Source organism: Filicampus tigris, chromosome 11 (genome assembly GCF_054856515.1).
Source record: "Filicampus tigris isolate MCC_2025a chromosome 11, RoL_Ftig_1.0, whole genome shotgun sequence".
Taxonomy (NCBI): Eukaryota; Metazoa; Chordata; class Actinopteri; order Syngnathiformes; family Syngnathidae; genus Filicampus; species Filicampus tigris.
The window spans coordinates 1901090-1928549 of record NC_141227.1 but is presented as its reverse complement, the minus strand read 5'-3'; the positions used below and the strand labels follow the sequence as shown (position 1 = coordinate 1928549).

Here is a 27460-nt window from a genome sequence, read left to right as displayed (position 1 = left end):
ACGTGCCGACAGCCGGCCGGATGCCACAAGGGGTAAGAGTCTGTCACTGTTGGCCAGCGTCTTTTTGGTCTATCTCGGCGTTTTAAACTTTAATGGTCAGCATCGCTGTCTGTCATTGCGATGAAGTTTCGTCATTTTTACCAGCGCAACGTGCCGACAGTCAGTCCAACGCCACGGGGTAAGCGTTGATCACAATTGGACGATGTCAAATTGGTCTATCAGAGCAGGGGTGTTGAACTCATTTTTATCGCGCGACACATTGTAGTTTCCCTCGGAGGGCCGTTATGCCTGTGTCATATGATTAAAAACGTCCTGATATTATTACATATCGTAGCTGTCCCGTGAAAAACACACAATTTTGGCATATTTTTTAAATTTTCACAATGTAATGTCCAGCACGGAAACACCATTCATGTAAAAAAAAAGATAAAAAAAAAAAAAAAAAAAAAAATGGACAAGTGTTTTTCACAGGACAGCGATGTTAAAAAATTGATGGGTGACTACTTTTGAAATCAGACGTTAAGAATACAAGTTTCTTCAACTATTGTTCAAGTTTTACTAGAATAACTTGACAAGAAAATGCTTGCAATATTTCAATATTATTTATTACATATAACAGTTTGAAATTTTGGTCCAGATTTTAGCAAACACCATAGAAGCTGTCAAGCTGACATGCTTGATTTGTTTTCACGGGCCACATAAAATGTGGCGGGCCAGATTTGGCCCCCGGGCCTTGAGTTTGACGCCTGTGATCTAGGCCTATACAGTAGCTATCTATGCCGACACCGGCTTGGAGGAACAAGGAGGATTGGCAACTTTGTGATGTCACATCGACGAGCCGTTTGTTTTATTGACCAGCTTGGAGCTGATTGGTTTGTGTGACTTGTCACAGCTTGCATGTCTACTAGAGATTCAGGGTCTGCTAGGAGCACTGTTAAATAAATAAATGAATAAATAAAATGCAACATTGGCGATCACATGCTCACGTTGGCTTGAATTATGATTTCCATCCAAAAATTATAAATCGTTCAGCCCTAGGTGAAACCATATATCACCAAACAAAAACATATCAGGACATTACATTGGGCTAAAAGGTTCTGTGAGACCACAGTAAGTATTGCTTTATTGAAAAGAATGATGACAAACACTTCAAACACACAAAAGGTTTAGAACGGTCACACAAAAGTATTTACAGGTTCAACATTCACTGTGGTTATGAGTGTATTTCAAAGTGAGGCAGCCATTAGATTTTGTTGATGTCGGCTGAAGGTAGACTTGACTTGTCCAAATCATTAAAATATGGATGGGTCAAGGCCTCACGTGTTGAGATTCTTTTGGGAGGATTGTAGGCCAACATTTTCTATAAATGAGAGGAGAAAACGTTACCCCCAAACCCACATTGGCTTTGTTTTCTGAAACAATCAACCACTTTGGGATAATTGATCTTATAAACGTTTACCACTGCTTCAAAACATTTATCACAAAGTGCAGTAGAGTAGGGCTGCCACAAACGATTATTTTGGTAGTCGACTAATCACCAACAGTAGTTGCGATTAGTCGACTAATTGGGTCATATGTAAATTGCGGCATCTCTCCAGCAAGCAGCTGATCTTATATAACCATCATTAGTTTACAGCTCGATTATGTATGTACAAATTAATTAGATGATATAACATTTAACTTTGATTAAACTTTGCTGCTTGTACCAACAGTTCTGAGATGTTCATAAATAATGGTGCAGCTTAAATTGAAGTCAAAATTGTGGCTTTAAAGGTTTTGGCGGCAATTGTTTAGTGCATTTTAAAATGAAACCAAAACTATATACTATGCAGAATTTCACTAATCCTGCAAGACTATTTATAAATACAAACAGAAATACTTGTAAAACAAATTTCACTCTTCTTTGGCACCAAGCATTTTTTTAATGAAGGTAGTGAAATCAGAGGAGTAAATCAGGAAAAAGCACGGTGCTAAAGTAAAACTAAAATAAACACTTGTATTGGTTTTAAATGTTTTCATTTAACCTTTATCCCAAACGTTTAATCTTTCTTCACTAATAAATGTGTAATTTAATTGTAGTAAATTGGTTTGCGCAATCAAATGCAACAGGGAAAAAAAAAAATCTTTAACCATTGGGAGGAACATATTTTCTAAATTTTTGTTAGCACTATAACATAGTATATTGCAACAAACTTAATTATGTGTTTTATTGTTATGTGCAGCCAATGAGGGCTTGTGGCAATTATGTCATGTTTTGTTACTTTGGGTACTGGGATTTCCCAGTTCCTAGAGGCCGGTTCGCCTCTAATTTCAAATTAGCCGTCCATATGCGAGTTTGACTAAACTTTAATTTCCCTTCCACACCTGGTGGACACGGCGGGGGGCGGGTTGCTCGTTGTCGCCCGTTGTAGTGTGTCTTCAATGACCTCTCCACTTGTCTGACAGCGCTCGACTTCAATCTGCTGGGAATGTAAGATCTTCTTTGTGCCCTTCAAGCAACTTGTCTGATTAGGAACGCTGATGTCAACAGCTGCTTATATAGAGAGCTGCCCCGTGCCAGCGCTCCTTTCTGATTGGTGGCCGTCCGCGGGAAAACGGCGATCCAATTAGTCAGCGTTGTGTGTGGGAGCCCTCTCATCAGCACACTGATTGGATGACTGTTTACCCACCGCAGGCCACCAATCAGAAAGTGTTGGCAAAGGGCAGCTCTCTATATAAGCAGCTGTTGTCATCAGCGTTCCCAATCAGCAAGGCGGTCACTGAAGACACACTACAACGGGCGACAAGGAACTATTTCTTTGTCACTGCTGTTATGTCCAAAAACAATGTTGTGCTTTTTTTTTTTTTTTTTTTTTTAAAAACAATATAGTAAGTTCTTATACAATATCATGATTTATTTTTTTCACCAACCTCCCCACAATATCATGGTAATTATCAAAACGTGACGCGATAATATTGTATCGAAATGTTTGGATATCGTTACATCCATATACTATAGACAGGGTTTCGGAAAAGAACTCCTCATACTGTATATATATGAACAAATCTTACTTTCAGTAGGTCCATGCCATTCTTATCCAGGTTTTTCACCATTGAGGCAAGGTTGCCAGGCTTCCATTTTGGAAAAGTGCTTTTGTAGTCAGGTAGGCTTTCCACATCAGGCCAAACAACATTATCTGGCGTTCCTAATGTCCTAAAAAATAAACAAACAAAAAAAGACAGACACGAGGTATTAAAAGAAAATGAGAACGTTTTGGTTAAGAACAATCAACCACACTTTAATCCAGTATGGCCTAAAGCGCCTGGCTCAACAGCTCTCCAAAACCTTAGATCGCCTTTGGAATTACCCTTGAAAACCTGAAGTTTTCCCAGAAATTCAACACTTACAAAATAATTAATATCCCAGCCCCTGTAGCAGACAGAAACATAATTCCCAAATAATTAGAGAGCTTAGACATGTGGCTTTCACACAGGCAGAGGTTATTATTTATGGTTTCAATCGAAGAAAATAACATGTCAGTGCAAGAGAAGCAGTACTTTAATTTAAAAAAAAAAAAAAAAAATCGAGTGGTTAATTACCATCTGCTATTCTGTTACAAAGACATAGAGATCGTCATTGTCTACAAACCATATATCATATCACGTTTGACTGGTTCAAAGTCCACAAACGCCTCGTCTATATATCACTGCCGTTATTTCAGAGCTCCAGGCGATCGACGGCGTCCGCCATTAACTTTCGGCTCAAAAAAATTCCGTGACATCTTACGTGGTCTCGTCACGTTTATATTCTGATGCATTAAATTGGCTAAGAGACGGCGAATTGGATTAAAAAAAGACAGGCGTATCCGCTTTCCCGGCTTTAAAAAGTAGAAAGACGCAACAGCGCTCCCGTCTCTAGTGGTAGATATGCGGTTATGCGCTCCCGTCCTTAATGGGTTGAACCAGTCCAATTATTTTCATAAAATGCATGCTTAAGACTAGAGCTGCAACTAACGATTATTTTAAGAATCAATTTATCTGTCACTTATTCTGGCTACGTTCAGAATGCAAGCAGATGCAACCCAAATCAGATTTTTTTTTCCCCATATGTGACCTGTATCTGATTTTTTTCTGACAGCCTGAACGGCTCAATTACGATTTTTCATATCCGACTTGGGTCACTTTTCATATGTGGTCTTAGATTGGATACGTATCGAATTTTTTGCAATGCGACCGCATTCTAAACAGTCAGGGCACATATATCCGACATATACGTCATCAAAAGCCCAATATGCGGAGAGACTGCTTGGGAGGGAGATTGACAATTGTCCATGAATCTGTAAAGTTGCTTTGAGTAACAGTACTGACTTTATTTTACTTTCATTTGATCTCACTTGAAACATGAAACAAAAGGTGGACATTTGTAGTGATAGTTGGTTCACACACCAGACAGACATTTAAATTTAATACATATTCTGAACGATTAAAAAAATATCACCCAAAAATCCGAATTGAGCATAAAAGCGGAAGTCAGTCTTTCATTTGGTTATGGTTACTCTCGAGTTGGGGCGTGATTGTTTTGCGACTTAGCACCGTGTACTCAGGCTCAATATCCAGCATTAATTTTTCGAACCCTTTGACCTCAACAAAAGAAAGTGGCAGCATATCGCTCTCATTTTACAAATTATTTGGTTAATCTTTGCTGCGCGTTGAGCATCTGCGTCAGTCCGACTGAAACAAACGCTCTCATGGTCGTCTGCCTGGCCCCGCCACCATCGACCTGTAGGTTCACATTGGGCGTTACTTTGGCTGTGGTTTCTCATCGCCCCGGGAGAGTGGCCTTAAGCGAATTTATGCTTACAAAGCCTACAGGCGACCTTGTTGTCATCTGCTGCATCAAAATACTGCCAAACGTTGCCGTTGTTTTTCGTGGTAGCTTCGACATCTTCAGAATTTACTTTTCTTCCCCAAAATTAGCGTCCCCGCTCCCTACTATGTGTGCGTGTGGGCGGGGGGGAGGGGAGCAATTCTCTCTCTTGGTGCTCAGTTTGTTTAGAGAGGCCAAGGCAGAGGCGTGGGCAACAAGATGCGTGATACTTGCAGCGAATGCAGCGTTTAACCGTCTAGTAAAATACTAAACGTTTAATAAATTGTAGATGGTTAAACGACTAGTCGCGCACATCCCTACTCTATATAACAATGTTTTTCTGTTTCTCCACCAAATGTATAAACAACAAAAGGGTACAGCAATGGGGGCTTGCTTTGCACCGAATCATGCCAATTCATATTTGTTTTTTTGGGAAGAAAAATGTGTTTATTCCAATTCAAATATGTTTTTGGATAAAATAATATGGTGGGGACGCTATATAGATGATGTATTGCTGCTTTGGTCTGGGTCGGAAGAAGAATTGATTCAATTTCGCTGCTATTTAAATAATACAAATACAAATCTTAGTCTAGAGTTTCCTGTGTCACAAATTACCTTTCTAGATTCAAAAATCTACAAAGATCACAATAAAGATCTCCATACTACAATCTATAGGAAACCTACCGCAATTCAATTTTGAGGGCGGACAGTTACCACCCCCCACGGTTGTTAAAAAACATCCCTTTAGACACCCATTTTGACAATCTTGCTCAAGATATGGGACAAAGATTTAAAAGAAGAGGATACAAAGAAGAAATAATTTCTACATCTTATCAGAGAGCAAAGAGTCAAAATCGAAGTGATTTACTAATTCCAAAAAAAAAAAGGGGAGGGGACAGATTAAAACTACTACAGAGGGAATCTTATTGGATTTATACATTAAGAGCCACAGAGTTTCCTGGTCTCAATGGCGAACTGGATTTTATCCCTTTCCTTTAAGGTCTTTTTTGTAAAAAGGATATTGTTAATAATTGTATATAGCAATTGTCAATTGTGATTAATTTTTAGTAGCTACTTTTGGAATGTTGCCAATTGGATGCTTTGCACCATCTGACTCCATGTGTCCAGCCCACATAGATCATGTGACCTACTAGTATAAAAGCAGTACCATGCTAGTACACTCAAGCTTGGCCTGAAGAAGGCCTACCAAGGCTGAAACGCGTAGGCATTATCTACAACTGGCCATGTTAAAATAAAGGCCTTTTAATGCCAAATACTTTGAGTGCTTCAGTTTCCATTTTTTTTAAGTCCTGCATTGATCCCTCGACTGAAGAGGACCAAAGACAGTTTTGAGAAAACTCAAAACATCCGAAAAGCACTCCTATATGCATTGATTGCTCAAAAACTAAACACTACCTGAAGATTCTAAACAGCTGGTCTATTTCAGAGTCTCCTTGGAACAGTGGCTTCTTGGTGGCAAGCTCAGCAAAGATGGTGGCAGTGCTCCAAACATCAACAGGAGTTGAATACCGGGGGGAGCCCAGGAGAACCTCGGGAGCACGATACCAAAGGGTTACAACCTGGAAAGATATAAGGGTGCATTTATGTCAGAGTTCAAGTGAGAGGATGTGTGTTAGTTGTAGCCCATTTGAGGTTGAATTATTTTTTAAGAGGGGGCATACCAAAAATGTACTTTTTAAATGCCTTGATATGAAGATATTAGATCGTTAAGCAATTCAACGTGTTCACAATTTCATAAAGCTGGAAGATCGTTTGATCGTCGTCGTTGATGGCACATTCTATACAGTTTAGCTCGATGGCGGCGCAAAGCCGCTGACGCGTATAAGCGACCAACCAATCACAGCACGCACAGTGCACCGTACATGACACTCCCCGCCTCCCTGTTTGTTTGTATACAGCGGGGAGCTGCAGAGTTGGTCTTGAAAAGAAACTCCACATCCACAGTGTCGATTTGGTTTGTCTTTTCCTCGGAGGAGAAAGCGCAAACCAGTTGTTTACAAAGTTTGCAGAGTTTCGGTTGGGACATCAGCGCCGACAGCCAAAGCAAACGGAGTTCAGACCATTGGTAGCCGGAGGCAGCCGCTAGCTCCAAGTTAACGCAACCCACGGTAACACAGCCATTTAACAAGAGCATTCCATATGAAAAAACAAGCAAGCAGTGCAAAGAACTAAGGAAGTGACTTATAACCTTGCTGAAGACATGATTCCCATTAAAACAGTGGAAAAGGGGGGCTTTAAAAGACTTCAAAGTACTAGACCTGCGTTACGAGCTGAGTTTTTATGTTTACATTGTTACCTTTTGTTTACATTCACTGCACATCTTGATAAAAATTGTCACTATTCAAATTAAAACCTGTTCAGAAAGCTTATCTGACTTAAAATGTTTTTTTTTTCTTTTAGAGTTTCATACACATTTTAAATATGTTTCATTTTGTTTAACATGAGGAGAATGGTCAGAAATGTGCAAGTTAGTATTAAAAACAATCGTGATAAAATCGTGATGGTGATTTTATTTTTTAAAAATCGTGATCTGATATTTTTGCCAGATCGCCCACCCCTAGCCTCGATTATTGTAAGGTATTCCTCTCTGGTTTTCTCATGTCCAGTATCAGAAGTCCTGGAGGGGGTTTCCCCCCCATCTGTGGCCTTTTCTCAAGGTTTCTCATTTTTCCCCAGATGTCTTTTTTTTCCCTTTCTAGCTTTTCCTTGCCCCTCTGGGGGTTAAGATCGGGTAATGTCATTAATTTTGTCAACTGTGGGCATGTGAAGCCCTTTAACGCGTTTCTGTGATTAAGGGCTACATAAATAAATTTGACAACTTGACTAAATGTCTCATGAAAATAGATGATTCTTTTGAGTGCCTGCCCACCCATCAAGTGTGAGATTACACAACTAAGTAACTTTAGTTTAAGTTTAGTTTAGTCTATTAATTTCTGAAAATCCCATTATGAGCCATTCTGCAAACCTACCTCCACCTGTTTGCTCAAATTGATTCCCGGTGTGTCCAATGTGCTACCGACATAAAAAGCCAATTAAAATGAAATGGAACTAAAATGTGTCATATATTACACAGTGCAACACAGAAGGCCTTGGCCTGGTATTATACTGTTGTAATTCAAATTCAATTCAAATTGCTGTAAAAATAGTTGCAGAAGGTCGACCACTCATGAAAAATAGTTGCAGAACCTTGCGCACTGCGCAACTTCAGTTGGCAGGCCTTATGTCGATGTCAGACTACACGAATGTAGCCTGATTTTGGGCCAACAAGACGTGTCGCAGACAAAGGCAGTGTCTCGTAGCCGTTTTTTGAGTTATACTGACGCATCGTAGCCCGTATAGTGTGACATACTCAGCAATTGGTCGTTTGGAGTTTGGGACACTTCACCACCACCACCACAACGAAAGTCACGCATGTCAGAATTTTTGTTCGTCTTGCCACATAATGTCCTACGTCATCCTTCGAGTGGTTCGGCACTGAGCAATAGGAAGAGAGTGCCTTGCTCCTTATGACGAGAGACTGGACATACAAGCAATCAAAATGCTGAAAAAAGGAACGGAAGGTAGGGGGGAAATACTAGAAAGTATACATAGCATTTCAACTCATGCTACGTTTGCTAACCGCAAAGCCAGTAACTGATTAGCAAATGTGGTGTGTGCCATTAAATACATTTGTTACCGTAAAGTGGAAGTCAACCCAAACAATTTTTTCAAGAATATGTTCTATGCAGACCCACTAGTTGAAACACAGCTTTCTGATTAATATTGTGTTTGTGGAATGAGTTAAGCAGCAAATCCACCCGTTTTCAGCCATCTCATCAGGGGGCAGCCATTTTGTAACTTCTGTTGACTGAAAATGACATCACAGATGCTCAGGGCTCAGATAACAACCAATCATGGCTAAGCTTCAGAAAACAGGTGAGCTGTGATTGGTCATTATGAGCCCTGGGCAACTGTGATGTCATTTTCAGTCGACAGAGGTGACAAAATGGCCGCCCCCAGAGATGGCTAAAAACGGGTGGATTTTGCTGCTTAACTCATTCCACAAACACAATATTAATCAGAAAGCTGTGTTTCAACTAGTGGGTCTGCATAGAACATATTCTTGAAAAAAATATGTTTCGGTTGACTTGCCCTTCAAGTTCTTTTTGGAGAATAGACAGTCCATACTGCATTCTCCCCACCATCCATAGTCTCTCTCTTTTTTTTTTTTTAAACTTCTAATGCCTTTTCAGAGCAGAGAACCAACGTACACGGACATATTGCCTCCATCGACATGACACCACAGCTGTTTGTCCCACCTCCCCGACGGACCCATGCCAATGGACGGAACCTTGACAGAAGTACAGTACACAACAATTGGGCGGGGTCGAGACGGTGACAGACTTGTAGACACAGAATGATATTATCTGGTAGTCTGACAGTGCCGCCATCGTGAACGACAAAAAAGTTGCGTAGTCTGAGAAGGCAATTAGTTGGAAACCATCTGCAACTAGTTTGTAGTTTTTGGTCTGGTATTTGAAAGAACTTTCAAATCAAATCAATCTGGTCTAGGTACTACAAAATCAGATTACAGAATCCAAATTTGAGGTCTTTGAGTAGTGATTCATCCCATGTGTAATTTTACTCATGAGCTGTTTAGTTTTTATAATGCCATTCTTCAAGTTGTCTTCACCATGAGTTTCTGTTCATAGTCACTTCTTTTAGAAAAAAAAATGCACTTGTGAATTTGTTGTAAAAACAACTGGAAGTAGTTTAAAGTGAATGGGACACGAAAAAAGTTACCCTAAAAACATGAAGGAGTACAAGAACAAATAAGATAAGAAAAATGGTTACTTTGGTAAAAAAGTAATGAGAAGGCCATAAAAAAGATGCAGAAAACTCGATATTTCCGTGAACTGGTTCCGCCTACTGGCCGTTTAACCCAGTGTGTGCGTGACGTCACTGGCCCAGCAGGGTCATCTTCAGACTGAAGATGGCAATGACAAGCTGTCGGTCAGTAAGTATTGGTCGCTCCGTTTTTATTTTTTAATTAAAAGGAGAAGCAAAATGAATCCGAAAAAAAACCACAACGAGCACACTTCACAGCCAGTAAGAAATGTGAAGAAATGTGGCCCAATGACTTCCGATCCGCCTTCTTAATTTCGCACCGCGCGGAAGATTTTCTAAGCATGACGCTAAATTCATGATAATGTGTATCAATTTAAGAAACCGTTCATTGCGTCGGGGCTAAAGGTCCATGCTTGCCTGCCTACTTGCCAGTCGCGTCTGCCTCCTGAGGGTTGACAAGTTTAGCGTAGCTAAATGTCCAAAATATAACCAGTCGGGGTTCGTGTGCGCATTCATGCTCTTGTCCGCTTCAGCCTGTTTAAGTGGAGAAGCGATCGCCACGGTATTTTTGATTTTGTGGAGGTGATCACGATGAGATGACGTTTGATGTCAATAAATCCAAACTATTGTGCAGAACACTTTTAAACTTTCACAGGTTGAAGTGGACAAGAGTAGTAATGTGCATTTGCATTCTGGTGGCGATCGGTCGCCATTTTAGACAACAGAACTGACAAAGCGAGCAATATTATCGCACTTGCCTCCCTCCTGTGACGTAGATCGCTGAGACTGAAAACATAAGCCGAGCTCCAAAAGGGGGCGGGCCAATTTGTCGTAAACCTAATTAAAAAAAGCCCTTAAATCACTAGAGTTTTGGGGGGGGCGGCATTTTAGTACTGATGTCATTTTTACAGACAAACCTATTTTATAAGTGCCCAAGTGTCACTTTAAATACAATTATACTGTACTTGGGCAGTGATTCAATTGTGTACCACCAGTGTTGTTTTCGTCAACAATGACAAAAATGTTTAGTTAACGCTCCTTTTTTTCATGACAATAACGAGATGTGACTTACATGAATTTTCAGTGACGAGACAGGACGAAATTTTTAGCGTGTTGTTCGTCAGACGTTCAAAATTTGTGACATCCCTTCCTATTGTACACGTAATCCGTCTTTTAAAAAATTGCAATGCTGGTGCACCCTATCCTCCTTTGTGCACGCCCACCGCCGGGACAGCACGCAGGGCGCATACCCCGGCACAACAAAACACGAACAGGTATGCGGTCATTCGTCTCGGCTCACGCACACTGACACGCTTTCCTTTGACGGACCATGGCGACAGTGACAGCAAATGGGCTTGGTGGTCCGAAGCGAAGGAAAGATATGGACATACTTTATGTACAACCCAACAAAAAGAACAACACGATGCATTGTAGACAGTGGTAACGGTGAATGTGGCCACAAACTAGGTGGAAAGAATGACAAATCTCAAGCAACATTAGAGGGCTCAGCACGCTGATATTTTGTCCCAACTCGTCCTGTTAACATATACTGTATACATTTACTTGCACTCTGTTATTCAACAATCAGCTTGTGATCAATTTCATTGTGCTTAAAGTTTTCCACATAACTCGTGGCGCAAATGGGCTGAGTTAAGGCATAAGTTATTTTGGTTGAGCTAACATCAAGGCTAACGTCAAATAATAAATACGAATCTTTTATCTATTTATCTTTTTACTTTTTTAATGGGACTTTTAAACAAGACACGACCCAGTGTAATATGATTGGCTGATTGCATAGATGAGACAATCTCAAAAAAAAAATTGGGGCGCCTCTTAAAATTTATTGACGAGAGGCCGGACGCTTCCTCCCCTTCCTTTACTTCTCGGCTGAGCTGAATGAGGAGCAGTGAGCAGTTAAACACACACACAAACAACCCCAACACACACTGAATTAACCCCCGACCCACCCACAAACACACACCCATCCCCCCAACCAACCCGCACGCACGCACACAACCACACACTCGCTGGAAGGAGGGAGATGAAAAATTTAGGCTTCATCCATGCATTTAAAGAAGACTGTGTTCATTTAAATCGAAGTTGCAATCAAACAAAAAAAACATTTTTCATTAATAAATTAAATATGTTGGACGTCTGCATCTTTATCATAAAGGGAGTACTTGTTAACTACCCAACTATTTCAAAAGGGACATTTTAGAGCTGCAATTATAATACCGTGATGTCGCAATATTTTCGCTCATTGAATCTAATATTGGTGCATCCTTAGTCAGCATCCGTGGTTTGTCTGCGATTGTCCAGGTCCATCTAGTTTACTCTGGCTTTGGGTTTGAGTAATTAATCTCAGGGAAGCGTAAACTGGAATGGAGTCTCACCTCATGGGTATAAACCCTGACAGGAACACCAAAGGCTCGAGCCAGACCAAAGTCAGCCAGTTTGATAACTCCCTTGTTGTCAATCAAAAGGTTCTGGGGCTTCAGGTCTCGATGGAGGATTCGACGACAATGACAGAAATATAAGCCCTCTAAGATCTGGTACAGGTAGCTCTACAGAGGCAGTGAGTAGAAGAAAATGAAAATTAGAGGTATTTGATGTTATTAAAACAAAAGTGGCACAAAGAAATACTGTACAACCATACTGATAAGAACACTCAACTACTTTTAAACAGACTAAAAACAACAAAAACAACAACAACAAAATCTGAAAAAAAAAAATGTAATGAGTTTCAAATCAAGTTTTTACACCCGTACATGTTTAGAACAGAGAGGGTTGAAAATTATGCAATGGGTTTATTTTTGTGGTTGTAGTTTGTAGTAGTGTGGAACAACAGCTCGTACTGTAATATCACACACTGAAGTTCCAGGAAAAGAAAAAAAAAGTGAAAAAAATTTAAGTGGTCTACAGCAGCGGTCCACAACCTTTTTTCTGCGACGGACCGGTTCATACAAGTATATACCCTTCGCGGCCCTGTGACTATTCTCCATCCACGGGGCGGTGGGTGGCTTTCCAAATACGTCTGTTTATTTTACTAATTTGCTAGCTTGTACATTTAATATTAGCGTTAAGCGACAGAGAAATCTTCACATGCGTTAAAGGGTCACTAACAAGCTCATTTTATATATTTTTTGATCAGGAAAAAGAAAAGAGTTGTCATTTTCTATTTTATCAATAAATTTGGTAGAAATTAGGAAATAAGTGACTCCATGAATAACGCCTCTTGTTAATGAGGAGAATGGCCGCGCCCCCTACCGTTCTATCCTTGTTTGGCCGGAGTCACGGATCCAAACTCTCCATTGGAAATCATTGTACTTTCGTTGTTTATAACGTCCATAAACGGTGAACAATTAACACCAAAATTTATGTGGACATCCCTACTAATGCCCACTTCCACATGTCAAAAGGATTAACCTCTCTTTGGCTGATTTATATGAGAATGAGGAAATGTGCAAGTGAGCAGAGCTACATAGATTTATGCTGGGACGAGCACACTGCTTCTTTGCTGATGACGGTTAGGGCGGGCGAGGCATTAAAGGGACAGTGGGGCCGGGATGGCCACATTTTCACTAACAATTTTATTTTTATATATTTTTTGATCAGAAAAATGAAAAGAGTTGTCATTTTCTATTTTATCAATAAATTTGGGAGAATTTAGGAAATAAGTGACTATGAATAACGCCCCTTGTTAATGAGCAGAATGGCCGCGCCCCCTACCATTCTATCCTTGTTTGGCCGGAGTCACGGATTGAACCTATTCCAAACTCTCCATTGGAAATCATTGTACTTTCGTTGTTTATAACATCCAAAAACGGTGAACAATTAGCACCAAAATTTATGTGGACATCCCTACCAATGCCCACTTCAACATATCAAAAGGATTAACCTCTCTGAGGCTGATTTATATGAGAATGAGAAAATGTGGAAGTGAGCAGAGCTACATAGGCTGGGACCAGACTTCTTTGCTTTAAAAAAAAAAAAAAAAAAAAAAAAAAAAAATTGCTTCTTTGCTGATCACGGTTAGGACAAGCGAGGCATTTAACACCAGTCAGGATATTTACAGAGACTGAAGTGGAAATGAGTAGACGTGCACATTTATTTGGATGAGGAATGGCCCCATTTTCTCCAATTTGGAACCTAAACAGCCGAAAAGGTACGTTCAAATGCGGCCACACTCTGTTGTTGAGGGAAGAGGGGGGTGTAAAGCTCCAATCTGCCTGCTGCAAGCCGCCGTCTCTCTCCTGAGAGCTGACACGAGTTTAGCGTCGCTAAATGTTCGAAATATAACCAGTTGGGGTTCGTGTGCGCATTCATGCTCTTGCCCGCTTCAGCTTGTGAAAGTTGAGTAGCAATTGTGCAGAACACTTTTATTCTTTCACAGGTTGAAGTGGACAAGAGTAGTAATGTGCATTTGCGTTTTAGTGGCGACCGGTCACCGTTTTAGATAACAGAACTGACAAAGCGAGCAATATTATCACGCTTGGCTCCCTCCCGTGAAGTGGACAGCTGAGACCGAAAACATAACATAAGCCACGCCCCAAAAATGGGCGGGGGAATTCGTTGTAAACCTAATCACAAAAAAAGCCCTTAAATCACTACAGAGTCTTTTGAGATGGGCATTTTAGTACTACTGTAATGTCATTTTTACATGCAAACCTATTATATAAGTGCCAATGTTAAGCTCACCCAAGTGTCCCTTTAAATCACTAGAGTCGTTTTTGTTTTGTTTTTTGAGAGGGGGGGGGGGGGGATTTTAGTACTGATGTCATTTTTACATGCAATCCTATTATATAAGTGCTCATCAAAGTGTCACTTTAAGTGTCAGTCATAGATAGATGTAACGGATAGAATCAGGCCACTTTTCAAAATATTATATTTTTCAGCCTCGGATCATAAATAAACCAGAAGTAAATTTTTTCCTTTTCTTTCATCTGTGCAGGCCGCCGCGGCCCGATCCAAAGTGGCCTATGGCCCGGTACCAGTCCGCGTCCTGGTGGCGGTGGATCCCTGGTCTACAGTAATATTTTAGTTACCTTATTGCAGTGATTCCTAACCACTTTGCCATTAGAGATCAGGAGGTTTGCCATGGGAAATTATCAAATTTCAGTAAATTGGGCAATTGTTTTCAATGTCTGAATGTTTTTATTCAATTCCTGGTAGTACTGTATATAATTTCCCCCCCAGCTAAACAGGCCAAGATTTTACACTAAGTAAACCACATTTGCAAGTATTGATGTCAAAAATCGATTAATCAACATGCATTTTCGCATTTACACACAAGAAGGGAGCAGCACTCTGTACCACTCCATAAACCTGTGTGACTCTTTCTGGACAGTTTTCTAAAATGGCAACAATGAAAAAGGGGAAAGTTGACAGTAGGGGCCGACAATTTAAGGAATTACTCGTTTCTCCATTTTTAAATCTACAACTTCACTGAACATTTATTCTCAGCAATATTTGAAATTGACCCTGGCCTTTACTGGTGAACATGATATACATGTATGATATGTATATTTGACATATTTCCCTGTCATAGAATTAAAATGTTTAGAGAACATTTAAGTTGTTATTGATGTTTGAAATGTAATTTGTACTGGTACTTTCTTATATGCCTGCTTTAAATATAAAAGTTTGGTGGAAAATTTGCCAGTCATATGTCATGTTTCAAATGTACCAAAAGACATGTTTAAGAATCTTTAAATTTGAATACAAAAGTCAAAAACGAAAGACAGACTGGTTTGCTAAAATGTGCTTGGATTTATTGGTGTTCCATAGGGCTGCTCAATTATGAAAAAAAATATGAATCTCGATTAGTTTGGTAATAATTGGAATAACGATTTTTCAAACAATCATTTATTGTTTCGCTACAAAACAAGAACTGGTTTAAACATGTAAAAAATAAAGACAATACTCTTTGAAAAATTATAATAATTTAAGTTCATTTTGGACCCAGCAACATATATATATATTTTTTTTTAATTAAAAAGTGTGGTTTCCTTGTATAAACAAAGAGTGCATTGGAGTTAACTTGCTATGCACTTATAAATTGTGAAAGTAGTAAGCTGCTTTGAGTAAAATGCCAATTTTGACAGAATAACAGTCATGCTATTCATCTATACATTTAGACGTTTATCTGAAGTCTTTTTTGTTCTGTTTTTAAAGTAATATGTACATATAGTAACCAAAGTTAAAGTAATTTTCTTCTGATAAATGATAAATTTAATATGCTGATTGGGTCAAACTAATCTAAATGTTGACTGTTACATACTAGTAATCTATACAATACCGTATTGGCGGTATTTGCATTGGAATAAGACCGAAAAAGTGGGGGTAGTCTTATATTCGGGGTCTAGACATTATACCCATTCACGACGCTTGACGGCGCCAGATATCATTGAAGCGAATGCTGAACTTGACTCCTCAGGCCAAAGCAACCCCTGTCACGTGAGGATGACGTGCTATGAGAGGAGCCAGAGGATGGGATTAATGAGAGCGACACTGAGCACAGCGAGGCAGATAATTGTTTGTGTGGAGTAATATTCTCATGATAGATCTCAGCTACTCTCAAGTTAAACCAGTTTGCATTATTTTATTGCAATGTTTTTCCTTATTCAGATTTGTTTCAAGACTACAGATAGTTAGACTTCACTTTGATGGTTAATGCAGTTATTGCAATATTGTTGTTTGATCACAATAGATTGGTTTATTTACATTTCAAAAACCAGAAGCCATTCATTTACGAATGTGATTGCACATTAGTTTACATCAGGGGTGTCCAAACTCAGTCCTCAAGGGCCGGTGTCCTGCCTTTTTTCCCCATCTATCACAGCTGCAACGCACCTGTTTCAAGAGATCATGATCGTTACCAAGCTTCTTCAGAGTTTGCTGATGAGCTGATCATTTAAATCGGGTGTGTTGCCGCAAGGAGAATTGGAAAACGGGCAGGAAAGCGGCCCTTGAGGACCGGAGCTGGACACCCTTGGTTTACATATTTAATGAATGAGGCAAAATAACATGCCTTTTCTCTCAAATATATTGTTCATCATTTGTTTCAGATGTACTGTAATTATTTTCTGTATAAAAATTAATTTGGTGTTCAAAAAAACTTTTTTCAAACTTGAGTCTTGAAAAAGAGGGGGTCGTCTTATAATCAGGGCCGTCTTATATTCGGCCCAATACGGTACTTCTAAATTACAGTAGGCCATATATAAACTGTATTACAATATAATGACCAATAATATCTTTGCAAATTGCGTTTGAAGCAACTTGAAAAAAAGTAATAAAAAAACAAATAAAAAAAAACACCAACATTTTCCTTCATATTATAGACTACACAGGAAATTTAACTTAAGTCACAGTCATAATGTTTATGTTTTCTATTGTTGTGCTAGTAAAAGTAGTGTACATTTCCATAAGATATGTTATTTAAAATAAAACCCACATGCCGATGGCCAAGTGGACTCTGTGTCCGAAACATTTGGAAGCCTTGTCCGGGCAATAGATTATCTGTTTGTGTCTCTCTGATGTTGATGGGTATGGTGTTGCTGCGCACAGTGTTTCACCAACTCAGAATTGCGGTGCGAACGACGGCATTATTTTGATTCTGTGTTTTCTTGCTTTGGTTTATCATATCATCGTAAACCAAACATTGGTTGAATAGATTCGTCGTGTTGCCGGTGGGTGCAGAGACAACTTGCACTTTATACGTCTTTGCTCACAGTCTTCCACGGCAAACCCAAAATGTAACCAAATAAGCGATTTTGACTTGACTTGCCTTGCTTGTTTACAAGTCGTTCCTGTGACGGGTCTTGTGCCATTTTTAGGTCTGTTACTCTGTTAAAACTTTGAGGAGCGTGTGCAGTGTGACTTGTGGGGTGCGGTCTGGCTAGCTAGCTAGCTTGGAGAGGGCGGCGTGGTGGAGTAACTTGTGTGCGCATGCCTCAAAACAACTCAAAATTAGTATTAATCGTTTTTTTACGATTATGCCAATTTTGCAATCATGGAGTGTAATAATCGAAATCGTAATTGAATTTCGATTAATTGCACAGCCCTAGTGTTCCATGTGCAAAAGAATGTCAGGCTAAATGGTCACCCCCCCCCCCCGCATTTTCACCTCACCAAATCTGGCCCCTCTTTGCAAAGTTAGGACACCCCTGATTTAGAGGCATCGTTTAACTTCAAATTGTCCTCTGATTTCAGAACAATTTTCTTTCAAATTTAATGTAAGTAAAAAAGGTTTTTTGGTTTGCCGTTTTGAAAAAAAGGGTACTCGTTTTCAATATTACAGTTTTATTGCTGGTGGCATGACTAACCTAAATGAACCTCGGGCTCTTGGGAAAAACACATTTAAAGGGACACTTGGATGAGCTTAACATTGGCACTTATACAATAGGTTTGCCTGTAGAAATGACATCAGTACTAAAATGCCCCCCTCAAAAAACTCTGTAGTGATTTAAGGGTTTTTTTGTGATTAGATTTACGACAAATTGCCCCGCCCCTTTTTGGGCGAGCTCGGTTTATTTTTTCGGTCTCAGCGGTCTACGTCCCGGGAGGGAGGCAAGCGTGGTAATATTGCTAGCTTTGTCAGTTTTGTTGTCTAAAGCGGCGACCGATCGCCACCAAAATGCAAATGCACATTACTACTCTTGTCCACTTCAACCTGTGAAAGTATAAAAGTGTTCTGCACAAGAGTTTGGATTTATTGACATCAAACGTGATGTCATCATGAGCACCTTCACAAAATCAAAAGTACCGTGGCAATCACCTCTCCACTGACACAGGCTGAAGAGGACAAGAGCATGAATGAACACACGAACCCCGACCCCCGGTTATATCTTGGACATTTAGCAACACTAAACTCGTGTCAAGTCTCGGGAGACGGCGACTGGCAGCGGGCAAGTGATCAGGCAAGTATGGATCTTTAGCGGCCCCCGCCGCCCCCCTCCCCAGCTAACAGTAGGATAATTCATTCATTCATTCATTATCGATACCGCTTATCCGCTGGAGCCTATCCCAGTTGTCTTCAGGCAGTAGGCGGGGGACACCCTGAATTGATTGCCAGCCAATCGCAGGGCACACAGAGACAAACATCCGCACTCACAATCACACCTAGGGGCAATTTAGAGTGTCCAATCAACTTACCATGCATGTTTTTGGAATGTGGGAGGAAACCGGAGTACCCGGAGGAAACCCACGCAGGCACGGGGAGAACATGCAAACTCCACACAGGGAGGCCGCAGCCGGGATCGAACCCACGACCTCTGAACTGTGAGGCGGACTAGCTAACCAGTCGACCACCGTGCCGCCCTCAGTAGGATAATAGTACAGCTAATAGCAACAACTAGCTTCAGGCCGTTAAAACCAAAGGCATTAGCACACCAACATCAGCTCCTTACTGTCCGTGCAAATTGAAGCGGCGTCAGAGTGAGGCAAGACCACCGGGGACGTCTTGAACGTGCGCATCCGACTCCACAGCCGAGTGTGGCCGCATTGGAACGTACCATTTCGGCTGTTACCTTCCACTGAACTGCGTGCTGTCGGTCGACAAACTGGGGCCAGTCCTCATCCAAATAACTGTGCACGCTCCTCATTCTCACTTCAGTCTCTGTAAATATCCTAACTGGTGTTAAATGTCTCGCTCGTCCTAACCATGATCAGCAAAGAAGCAGTGTTTTGGTTTTGTTTTTAAGCAAAGAAGCAGTGTGCGCTCCTCCCAGCATAAATCTATGTAGCTCTGCTCACTTGCACGTTTCCTCATTCTCATATAAATCAGCCACGGAGAGGTTAATCCTTTTGATATGTTGAAGTGGTCATTAGTAAGGATGTCCACATAAATTTTGGTGCCAATTGATCACCGGTTTTGGACGTTATAAGCAATGAAAGTACAATGATTTCCAATGGAGAGTTTGGAATCGGTTCCTCCAGTGACTCTGACCAAACAAGGATAGAACGGTAGGGGGCGCGGCCATTCTCCTCATTAACAAGGGGCGTTATTCATGGAGTCACTTATTTCCTAATTTCTCCCAAATCTATTGATAAAATAGAAAATGAAAACTCTTTTCATTTTCCTGATCAAAAAATATATAAAATGAACTTGGTAGTGAAAACATGGCCATCCCTTTAAATTTGTATTTACTTTATGGGAATTTTGCCTGGAGGGGTGCTGTGAGATTTTTCGAATGTAAGAAATGTGCCTTGACTTAGTCAACATTTGGAAACACTGACCTAATGAAAGGGGCATTGTATAAAACGGAGCGTTACCTTGACTAACATTGGGTCCATGTACTGGCCAGAAGGAATGGAATCCAGGTATTTCTTGAGGTCCATGGATAGGAACTCGAAGATAAGATAGAGACGAGACTCCTGCATCAGGACATCTAGGAGTCTGTATAAGCAAACAGCCTTTTCATTAACACTGTGTGATTGTGCACATTTCTACATAGTGCAAATTTACAAATGCTTATACTGTGTTCCCATGTGAATGTTTTTCTTGAAAAGTATGAAGACCTAAAATGTACCAATTAGTGTTGCACGGGATACTGGTACCAGTACCGTACCGTGATTTTTCGGCATCAAAAACGGCTGGATACCTTTTTTTTAACACCAGTATTTAAAAACAAAAGAAAAAAAAAGGCACACGTAGCTCACCAGCTCTGTTTTAACCCATTAAGGCGGGGAGTGCATAACCCCATTTCTACCAATAGAGCCGGGGGCGCTGTTGCATCTTTCTACTTTGAAAGTCGGGAGAGCGGATACGTCTTTTTCTTTTTTTAATGCAATTGTCGGTCTCTTAGCCATTGAAATGGATCAGAATATACACGTGACAGGATGTCACTGAATTTAGTTAATCGCATATTTTATTTATTGTAAAAAAATCCCTTGATTTTTCTGTCCCATTATTTTCTTGAATTTTAATACCCTTAACATGAATAAGAGGATTGATTTTCTTATGCAAATACTTTATTCAAGTGAAGTCAACCCAAACATTATTTTTTAAGAATATGCTCCATGCAAGCCCACTAGTTGAAACAAGGCATTCTGATAAATATTGCGTTAATCCAAAAAATAGTTAATCCACCTGTTTTTAGTCATCAGTGGGGACGGCCATTTTGTCACGTCTTTCAACTGAAAATGATATCACAGATGCTCAGGGCTCAGGTAACGATCACAGCTCACCTGTTTTATGAAACTGAGCCATGATTGGTCGTTATTTGAGCCCTCAGCGCATCTGTGATGTCATTTTCAGTCGACAATAGTAATAAAATGGCCGACCCCTGAGATGGTAAAAAATGGATGGATTTTACAATTTAACTCATATTCCACAAACACAATATTAATCAGAATGCTTTGTTTTAACTGGGGGGTGCATAGAACATATTCTGGAAAATAAATGTTTGGGTTGACTTCCCCTTCAATTGAAAAAACAAGCATTGGATTCAACTCACGCAAACAGCCCCCCAAGCCCTTTCAAACACACACACACTCACGATCGGGCGACTTGTTGCTCAAGCTCATCTTGGTTTTAGAACGACTAAAAAGATGATTACTCGGTGCTCGAGTGTCTAATAAAGGTATTTTGTTTATTAAAATTATGTTGTGGGTATATTTTAATGTAAATTGTGTCAGATAAATGAATGACAAACAGTTGGTGTACCTCTGAGATTGTCCCATGCGGTTCTCACGTGTGTGTCGTGCTGATATAAAAATACATATTTTGTATTGATTATTTTTCTAAAATTCTGCAATATTATTTTGTGAGTATATATTTATTTACGTATATTGTGCTTAAGTATTTATTCATTTTTGATTTGGTTTGGAACGGCGCATTTCCTATGCGAAGGAACTACGAGAGAGAGGTGAATTGGAGCGCTGCTGTTCACATCCTGTCGTGTCGGTTCTCTTTAGCAAGGAATTAAGACTCCAGAAGAAATACATCAAGTCAAACCTATATTGTAAACCGCCATACCACGGCCTCCGAAGATAAGGAAGAACAACCTTTGAGCGTTACACTTCCAACAACGTACGTCACGACTATCACGAGGGGCGGGCGGCCGTGCATGTGTCAGCCAAGCAATTCATCTTCATCCTCAATATTTTGAAGCAGATGTAATGCCTCCTCTACTCTAAAGCTTTTTTTTTTAAATATACATGTATAGATCGCGGTGACCAACAGCCTTGGTTGCTATGGAAACCTTAATCACGCGATAAAAAAATTGACGGCGTCAAAAGGGGGTTGGATTAACGCCGAGAATAGCACGCTAAATTGACAACCCTACTTTTTAGGCGTCGAAACCTCTGAATGTTCAACAGCCTATTGTAATAAATTGGGTTATCTGTGTTGAGGTAGGATTTGTGTTGTGATGTTTCCGAGGTTCATGAATGCATCATACGGCTAGCGAGAGAAGCAGCGGAAAACGAAGAACAGAGCTGTTGTACTTTGTTTTAGGCAAAAAAAAATACTGCTTTCTTCCTCGTCTAAGAAACATTCAAAGTCGGATATTTGTTATTATGTTAGACGTGTTACCTGCAACATAGCCGTCAATCTCATGTAATAATGTTGGCACACAGCTTTGGGATTTACAGTGGTACCTCTACTTACGAACGTCTTTTCAAACGAAATTTTCAAGTTACGAAACACCTCAACAGGAAAATATTGCCTCTAGTTACGAATGAAATTTCAGGATACGAAAGGTAAAAGTATGGGGTGATACACGCAGCTCCGGAGTTTCCTGAACGCAACATACTCATAGCTGCTCTCCCATTGGCTAGCCTAGCATCTTCCTGTGTGTGGATAGATAGGTAAATAAATAGATAGATGCAGCGTCCTTGTCATTCACCCCTCCGGCCATGAGGTCTTCTGAGTTTTACGTGAATTAGAAACAAGGAAAAGAAGAAAAGGAGAAACTCGTTTTTTTGTCCATACAAACAAAGCAAAAGATAATAGAAAAGTATGAAAGAGGGATGCGTTTGTTTGATCTCGCCAAAGAATATGACCGTAATGTATCGACAGTCGCCATGTTATTAAATCAGTTGTTTACAAAACGCCAGGCAAAAACCACTTCTGAGAGAGAACATGAAGCAAAGAGGGCAAAAAGCGTTGAGGACAGCAATTAAAAGGTAAATGACCATTATTTTTATTCTTTGTTTTTTTAAATTATGCACAACTGTAATTTATTGTGCAATAATCTAATTGTAACATGTATTTGTTACATGTTTTCATGCTTTATAAAACGTTTATGTCTGAATATTGGGGGGCTTGGAACGGATTAGGGCATTTACATGGAAAAGGCGTCTCTATTTACAAAATTTTCTGCTTAAGAAATGTCTTCCAGAACCAATTAATTTCGTAAGTAACGGTACCACTGTATGCACGTACCTTTCCCCATCAGCGATTTTAACAGGAAAGCTAGAATGTTCCCAAACAGGAGACCGCAGTGTACGGGGGACCTTCGAGCTCTGGCTTGTTTGCGTATGCCATTATAATACCATTAATCCATGCATTTATCACGGCTTCTGGCGTCCTGGCTCCTCTTTAGTGCCGCCGCCCTCCTCTCCCATGTGCAACAGTCAATAGCAGCCGCGCGGAGCGAACCGAAAAATGCCATACCGAAACGTATTAATACACTAATACATACATATAGACACACACACACACACACACACATACACGCAAATATATACATATATATATACACACATACATATATACACACACATATACACACACATACATATATATATATATATATATATATATATATATATATATATATATATATATACCTCCAATTTTACAAACTTTTTTAATTTTCACTTTAATGCGATGCCTGCAGCGCGGAAACATGACTCATGTAACATAAAAATGAAAAAAAAATAGAGATAAGTGTTTTTCACATGACAGCGACTAAAATAAATAAATAGTCAATAATCCAAAAATGCATCACTGTAAAATTAAAAATAATACCTGTGCCAACTAATTGACTTAACTAGCAATTTTAAGGAATCGTAAAAGACCACTTATTTCTGCACACAATGAGCATACCTTACAACATTTGGATGCTTCAGCTCCTGAAGCAAGGAGACCTCTCTCACTGCAGTGCTGGGAACCCCTTCCTCCTCACTCTCCAGACGGATCTTTTTCATTGCCACAATTTGACCAGTGGCCTTGTGTCTGCCCCTGTATACCACCCCATAAGTTCCTGCAAGAACAACGCCATTAAAAAAACAAAAACAGACTGGAGTGACAAGTTATGTTTGAGTAAAGTGTGATCTGGTTGGGAAGCACTACTGTTGAACCCTAATGAATAGATGTGTGCGCGAAAAACTGCTTTTCCGTTTAAGCAATAAAATAAAAACAAAATCAACAAGCATATATAAAAAAACATTTCCTCTCAAGGGTAAAACAAAACATTTCTACTAACCTTCTCCGATTTTCTCAATTCTCAAATAATCGTCCATTGCTGCCAGGGGGGAAAAACACAGTTAAGTCTGGAACAACACTACAGAACGTTTTGCATTCATCTTACCTTGTCAGGATACACATTTTAGTTGGCGATACCGTATAATGCTGGCATGCCATCTACATGTTCTCATCTACGTATTGTCTAGCATGGAAGCACCTAGATAAAAATCTACGTGTTTGAACGGCCATAAAATATGCTTCGAAGCATATTTTATGTCGGTTCAATTTCTATTTTTTAAATTGGTTCCCCAACAATTTAAGAAATATACAACTTGGTGGTTATTCGCTACGCCAATATTTTAATAAAACAGATTCTTCTATCAGTTGTTTTCGTATTTCCTCGTTATGACCTAACCTCAAATGTTAGCAGACCCATGATCACAAACTACCCTTAAAGTAACGCTGCTACGACCTCAACACGCGTTTAAATGCAATTTTTTACGAAACCGCGACACTAAAAGAATTACTTATTGAAATCGCTATTAAACATTGACAAACATTACCTGACTGAGATGCGTCGCCTCGTGTCGTTGAATACGTTCTTTGCGGTAGACTTCTTCAACAGACCACTGCTTGTGCAGACTGTTTCGAATTAGACGCGATTAAAGTGAGATTCAAAATAGACCAATGAGCTAAGGCGACGTATTTCAAAAGCACCTATCAAAAAACGGGAGCCTGTCAGGAGGTCTGTGCTCACGAGAAATGAGCGTTGTGAAACATTTCACAGTACGGCGTTCCTCTCCACTTACCCTATCTTTATTCCCATTTATCCCACCGTGGATAATATATATTTATGCGAAACGCTCTATATAACATAAAGTTCGGTAGAATAAACCCGCAACCCGCTAGATGAGGAAGCTCACGTGACCAAACAGGAGGGCTTCCCAAAGACTTCCTGTGTATGCGCACTGTTTAAAAAAAACAACAACTTTATTTAAACATATACTGTATTTAAAAATTGTTTCAAATTGAAATGGTATGATACGACGGCGTATTAGTGCCACCCACCGAGGAAAAAAGACAAAACGAGATTTAAAGTCATCGTGCTGAGATTTAAAGACATTATGATGAGATTAAAATTCACCATGATGATTTTTTTAAATTATCATGACAAGATTAAAAGTCATCATGATGATTTTTAATCTTGTCATGACGACGAGATTTAAAGTCATCGCGACAGTGGACGAGGGAATCCTGAAGTTGGACGTCTGTGACAGCATGAAGATTTGGCCGCGTAGCTCTGTTGTGACGCCAGGGTACCCCCGAACTTGAAGTCTCAAGCCAATTTACCAGTTACCACAGTGATTAATGAGTGGGAAAACTCGTGTTTCGGTAAATTGCAGTTTTGTTATTGAATATTATTCCGAACGCGGTGGCCAATGTATGAGAATGGGTGTTGGCTAAATAATCAAGGTTGTTGGTTGTTATGGGATGCTCGGATGCTACTTCTGTATCAGATCAGGGAACTGTAACCAATACATGCTTTGTGCATTTATCCACTAACATTTTTTTTACATAGTTCATTATAACTGGTCCTTTGACAACTTGTGTTAAACACACTATATTGCCATGTGATTGCAATACTAGAATTTAATTACCATTCATCTATTTTGATAGGATGCTAAAAAATATCCATTGGAGTTTGAGAGTTACCTTGAGCAAAAAAAGTCTAATAAAACATGGTCTTTCTTCGATATAGAATAATTGAGTTTTTTAATATTCAAAATATATTTTCAAATCTGTGAAAATTGAGTTTTTCTGGTAATGACTATAATTAGTTTTATTTCTGCTTGTTCTCCTTGTCTGTTTTATGTTTACCTAATTGAATCCTTCCCATTTTGCTTTTTAACCCAATCAGATCCATGATGGCAGAGTATTCATCAGAGCTTGTGATGTTTTTGAGATGGCAAGGTGTTTCGGAAGAGAATAATCAACATGTTTGAAGAGCAGAAGGTATTCTTAATATAAAATGAACATAAAACAAAGTAAATTAAATGGGAGGAAAGCGGAGTACCTGGAGAAAACCCACGCAGGCACGAGGAGAACATGCAAACTCCACACAGGGAGGCCGAGGCCGGATTCGAACCCACGACCTCTGAACTGTGAGGCGGACGTGCTAACCAGTCGATCACCGTGCCGCTCGTTAATCGTTATATTATAAATGTATTTTGTGAATCAATATGCAGACAGAATGCTACAATGAAGGCAACTCAAGCTTAAATTGACATGTTGCTGTCAAGGAAACACTTTATTGTACTTGGCAGGTAAACAGACTTATACAGATTAATAAAAGGGTTGGTAATAGGCCTGCATGATATGTCGTTTGAACATCGAGATTGCGATATGCGCATGCGCGATAGTCACATCATAGGACGTGCAATGTTTTAACTTATTTTTTTTTCTTAGAACAAGCAAACTTTTGTTTTGCTTCATAAAAGCAGCAAGCTACTCCGTGCTCTTACACAGCCAGTCTCGCTCACCCCCTCCCTCCGGCCAATCAATCACCGGCCCCTCCCTCTCAACTCTCACAGCCGTCAGCCGCTGCTGTCTGCTTAGACGACATGGAGGAGGAGACGACGGCAGAAGCGGCAGTGGATTTAGTCCCCAAAAAAAAGTCAACATCCGAAATATGAAAGTATTTCGGCTATAAAAAGGAAGATCCAGAACAAAAAACATCCTTTGCCAACAGTGTCTCACCGTTGTTGCTGCAATCGCCATCACAAGCCCCTGTATGACCAGTTCAAACTAAGAAGTGGGACCCGAGGTGAAACTTCATTTACTCAAAAAACAATTAGACGCCTTTTCCAGCATACCTCCTTACGATAAGAAGTCCAAAGAGCACCGAAATATCACGGATGCAATATGTTTTACAAACCATTTTAGTTATTGTTATATTTTTGTGAACAACTCAGGGGACTAATGCACCTGCGCTTTAATTTTTTAAATATTTTTGTTCTAATTTGTTTACAACTTTGCTGCAGTTTCACAAAGGTTTTTGATCTTTATGTTATATTTTTGTAAACACCTCAGGCGCTAGTACATCTGCTTTTTGTCATGATTCTGGTCTGTTGCAGGCGGGCGGGACTGGTGGGCCTTCTGATGCCGCACCTGTTGTCAATGACTGATCAAGGCCTTTAAAAGGACTGCTTCCTCAACTGCCTGCTGTCGGCTTATTGCCTTGCTTGCCTCTGTGTCCCAAGAGACTGTGGTTTTTCCAAGTCACTCTAGCGCCTGTTCGTCATTTGTTCTGGTCGTTCTGGAGTTTTCCATGAATAAAAAGTTTGTTGGCTCTT

General features: G+C 39.9%; 1 protein-coding gene and 1 long non-coding RNA gene across 2 annotated transcripts; one reads left to right on the top strand and one right to left on the bottom strand.

Annotated features, from left to right (window-relative positions):
* Positions 1-1088: 1088 nt before the first annotated feature.
* On the bottom strand, positions 1089-25029 carry cdk1 (cyclin dependent kinase 1). The gene is made up of 8 exons (XM_086045550.1): positions 24671-25029; positions 24127-24165; positions 23748-23904; positions 19967-20090; positions 12088-12258; positions 6263-6426; positions 3052-3193; positions 1089-1360 (listed from the first exon to the last, which is right to left on the bottom strand). The coding sequence occupies exons 2-8, from the start codon at positions 24161-24163 to the stop codon at positions 1244-1246; spliced, it is 912 nt and encodes a 303-aa protein (XP_085901676.1). The 5' UTR covers positions 24164-24165; positions 24671-25029; the 3' UTR covers positions 1089-1243.
* On the top strand, positions 24929-27460 carry LOC147139390 (uncharacterized). Its single transcript, XR_015088734.1, has 3 exons — positions 24929-25499; positions 26026-26120; positions 27242-27460. It is a non-coding gene; the product is annotated as an uncharacterized LOC147139390 (long non-coding RNA).